We start from the raw sequence: 3,733 nt of genomic DNA, 5'->3' as shown, positions 1-3,733 counted from the left end.
ACACACACACACACACACACACACACACACACACACACACATATATCTAGAAAGGTACCATCCCATATTTCTCATAAGTCTTTTCAAAGAACCTACATGGTGATGGATGCTTAATGGGTATTTTATTTGAAAACTTTTGGGGGGAGGGAGTATGGTATTAGATAAGGGAAAGGGAATCTGTGATAATGAAACCCAAAGAAAAGCCTCAAAACCCTCAGATCTCAATATTACAGCATTTGAATAGCTTTGGTTCCAAGATTTGGTTATTTAAGATGATGGAACGTATCTTCCTGTGGACACATCTTGTGTCCACTAATGGTTTGGTTATACAATTCTGTTAGTTGTTAGTGAACTTAAGGTATATTATGGATTAACCAAGTCTTCGCTGGCCTAACCACCACAAGTAACAGGAATTAATCTGAGAGTTCCAAATTCAGATGCCAAAACATGGCTCTGTTTGTTGTAATCTAGTTAACAGAATTACGGTTTGCCTAAATGAAACCACTGGTAAGAATTCTCATAGAACGGAGCAAAGAATTGGGTAAAGACTCTGAAAAGGATAGAAGAGTGATTTGGCAGTAAGCAAGTTAGGGAATGTTAGTTCTTCCCACAGTCTCTTATTTTGATGAATGGCATGATGACCCCACCTGGTGCTAAGCCCCAAACTTGGAATTCTCTCTAAAACCTCCTTCTCCTTGGACCCCACTTTTGAATTCTGTCAATTCTGCCACTCCTATCTTTCTCAAATCCTTCTTTTCCATCCTCACTGCTTCTATGAGGTTGAACCATATGATACTTGTTTCTTTGTGTCAAAATGGTTGAATACCAGCAATTTCAAATGGCTTAACCCAAAACCTTAATTCAGGCCTTTATCATCTCACATGTATATTTTTGAAAAACTTGGTTTTCCTCGCCCTTAGTAAGCCCTAGAGTCATCTTTCTAAAGAAAACCAAATAATGGCACCCCGGTGCTTACAATCCTTTGGGAGCCTCCTAATTCTCTACAGAATAAATTCATATGCCTTAACCTGGCACATAATTCATCTCGATCCCCTTTCTCTTCCTCTCTGGTCACTGTCTTTGCACACTGTGCTCCAGCAATACCGCTTGACTTGCAGTTTTCCTCTCCGACTATGTTGTTTTAGATCTCGTGCTGTTGACACACTGTTGTCTTTGCTTGGAGGCCTTTCTGTGCTTTCTCTTCCCACTGTCCTCCTGAGAGATTCCTAGTTAACATCTAAAACATGATCCCTTCTGTGATGCCCACAGTTGGTCTCTCTGTCTTCTAAGTTATATCTGAATTGGAGTATGCGGCTTTAATGCTGTTTTTATATCTGCCCTCCCACTGGACAGTTAATTCTTGAAAGTCATACTATATTTTATAATATTTACACTGTAAGTACCAAAATGTTGACTGTTAAATGAACAAATGGGCCTCACAGAGCAGTTATGATGAAGAGGTAAAAAGGACCACCACAGGAGTTCATTTTGCTATACTTTCTTGATACTTTCCATCTTGTCAACAATATACTTGGTCCTGTACTGGTGTCAGTGAAAATGGATGGGATTTTAGGCTGCTATAGGTGAGACAGGTAGTAAGAAGGTCCAAGTTAACAGCTGCTGTTGCTGCAGGGAAAGATGCCAAGAGGTAGCATCTGATGGGGAGGAACATTCCTGTGGCCAACCAGCTGGAATAGTTACTACGGTGAAGTCAATTATTTTATGAAGGAGAGTTACACAAGTCAAGGAATACCTTTACTTTTAAGCTTTTTCTCTTTTCATCTTCTTTTAATCTATTTCATAAATAAATGAACGGTTTCCTCCGGGACTTACTTTTGATTTACTGTGTCTTATGAGGGCAGAGAGCAGTCTGTTTGACTCCCCCATGACACCAGCGTGATCTTTGGCTTCACACCATTCCACCAAACGCTCCACTAATTTAACATTCGTTCCCAGTTGTTCAGCAGCTTCTGCTATAGGAAAGAAGGCAAACCACAAAGGAATGAATCACTGATAGGCAATCAACTAAAATAATTGGTAAAGATGTAAGAGTGTGAAGGAAAATTACAGGTCTAAAAACAGAACACAACAATTTTATTAAAGCAAGAACTGAAAATATTCCGTATCTGATGGACTATTGAGATTTTCTATTCAGTTGTGGACTTTTATACAAAAACAAAATAAACAACTTTATACTCTTTTGGTTCAGCCTGGCAGTCTGTTAGTACTCTGGAAAACTGTACCAAAGAATTTTTAGCAGTATTCTAAGGCATCAATATAGAGAAGGTTTAGAATTTAGAAATAAGTAAATAAATATAACTCATTCCAAGGATTGGTTTTCATTATTGTTTCTGTGAACAGAAAAATGATCTCCCTGTTTGCAAAACAAGTTTAAAAAAATTTTGACTGTCACTGTATTGAAACTTGATAATTTTACAAGGTAAGAAAGGGTATAGAAAATTCCAAGACATAAAAACCCCTCAAGAACCACTAATAAATCAACCTAAAATCAGATTATATGTACTAATAAAGAGAAATGCAATATAATTTCCATTTAAAGTCAATTATAACTAGCATGGAAATTAACGAATGGGGTTCCAAAACCAATCTCTTTTTGCCTTTTATTTGCTACTTATCTTTATGATTACTTAATTCTGAAAGCTAAAAACAGGTCCTTTTTCCACTAGAGGCACATTAGGACTATTATACCAAAAATGCACCTTGAGAAAGCATTTCTCTTACCCTGTGCATCTATTAACATTCTTAATGTTCCCAGGAGTTTGAACTGAACCGGGGGCATTTCAGATTTAAGAAATTTCAAAACTGCCTCTGTGACGCCAGCTGATAACATCTTTGCTTTATTTATAACTAAGAGAGAGAGAGAAAAAAAAGACTGGTTAAAATGATGTTAGCATTTTTGATGATAATCATTCAATTCAATATACATTTTTTGAGTGTCTTATTATCTTAAGGCCCCATGTTATATTTTTCTAGTTAAAATAACATTGTTACTTTACTTTTCTGTTAATTTTAAGAATGGGACTGGGAATGGGAGGGCTAGGGGATAAGTATCCTATTTGTCTACAGGAGCACAACATACAAAATCACACTTACTTGCTTTTAAAATCTGATCATAAACTAATAATTTGTAAAGGAAATCTGACAATGTTGCTTTCTTATTTATGAAAAGCACAATTCCTCAACTTTAATAAATGTTTCTTTTTACCTCTGTCCTTGACCCAACTGTTAATATAGATATTATAGACATTAATAAACAATATTAATCTGCCACATAAGCCAAATTGATTTTATATAGATTGCATTTTCATATAGTTATACTATTTTACCTAATCAGAAATTTACCTTTAGAAAGTAGAATAAAAGGATGGTTTCAACTATATCCTGTATTAGTTCCCATGATAATGTGATTTCAAAAGGCTTGTAATCCAAAAAGGCACATTAAGGCTATTTTAAAAAATTGTACGTCTGCTTGTAGGGAAAAAAAATTCTTAAAAGTCATTCTTTAAGGGATTCTGTTAATTGATACCATTATCTTACCTCAGCTGAAGATGCTTAAAAAATCTTAACTATACAATATGATGAAAATCTAGGAGTTCACAAAAAGTAATAGAATATTTGAATAATCTGAAAAAGGAAGATTATGCTTGTATAATCTCAGAAAACTTCTTTAACATATTATCTCCATTTATTAGTAAGAAAAACGTAAGCAATC

General features: G+C 35.3%; 1 protein-coding gene across 2 annotated transcripts; it reads right to left on the bottom strand.

The window, feature by feature from the left end:
• Nucleotides 1-1,632: 1,632 nt before the first annotated feature.
• Nucleotides 1,633-2,864, bottom strand: LOC112063240 (rap1 GTPase-GDP dissociation stimulator 1-like). Of its 2 annotated transcripts, none has more exons than XM_024118139.3 (2): nucleotides 2,743-2,864; nucleotides 1,633-1,970 (listed from the first exon to the last, which is right to left on the bottom strand). In XM_024118139.3, exons 1-2 carry the CDS (start codon nucleotides 2,849-2,851, stop codon nucleotides 1,789-1,791), a joined length of 291 nt encoding a protein of 96 aa, XP_023973907.1. In that variant the 5' UTR covers nucleotides 2,852-2,864; the 3' UTR covers nucleotides 1,633-1,788. The 2 variants fall into 2 exon arrangements, with proteins under 2 accessions (XP_023973907.1, XP_023973906.1); XM_024118138.3 differs by having other exon boundaries at nucleotides 1,644-1,973.
• Nucleotides 2,865-3,733: the final 869 nt, after the last annotated feature.

This window comes from Physeter macrocephalus, unplaced genomic scaffold, assembly GCF_002837175.3.
Source record: "Physeter macrocephalus isolate SW-GA unplaced genomic scaffold, ASM283717v5 random_6007, whole genome shotgun sequence".
Classification (NCBI taxonomy): domain Eukaryota; kingdom Metazoa; phylum Chordata; class Mammalia; order Artiodactyla; family Physeteridae; genus Physeter; species Physeter macrocephalus.
This window is presented reverse-complemented; position numbering and strand designations above follow the sequence as displayed.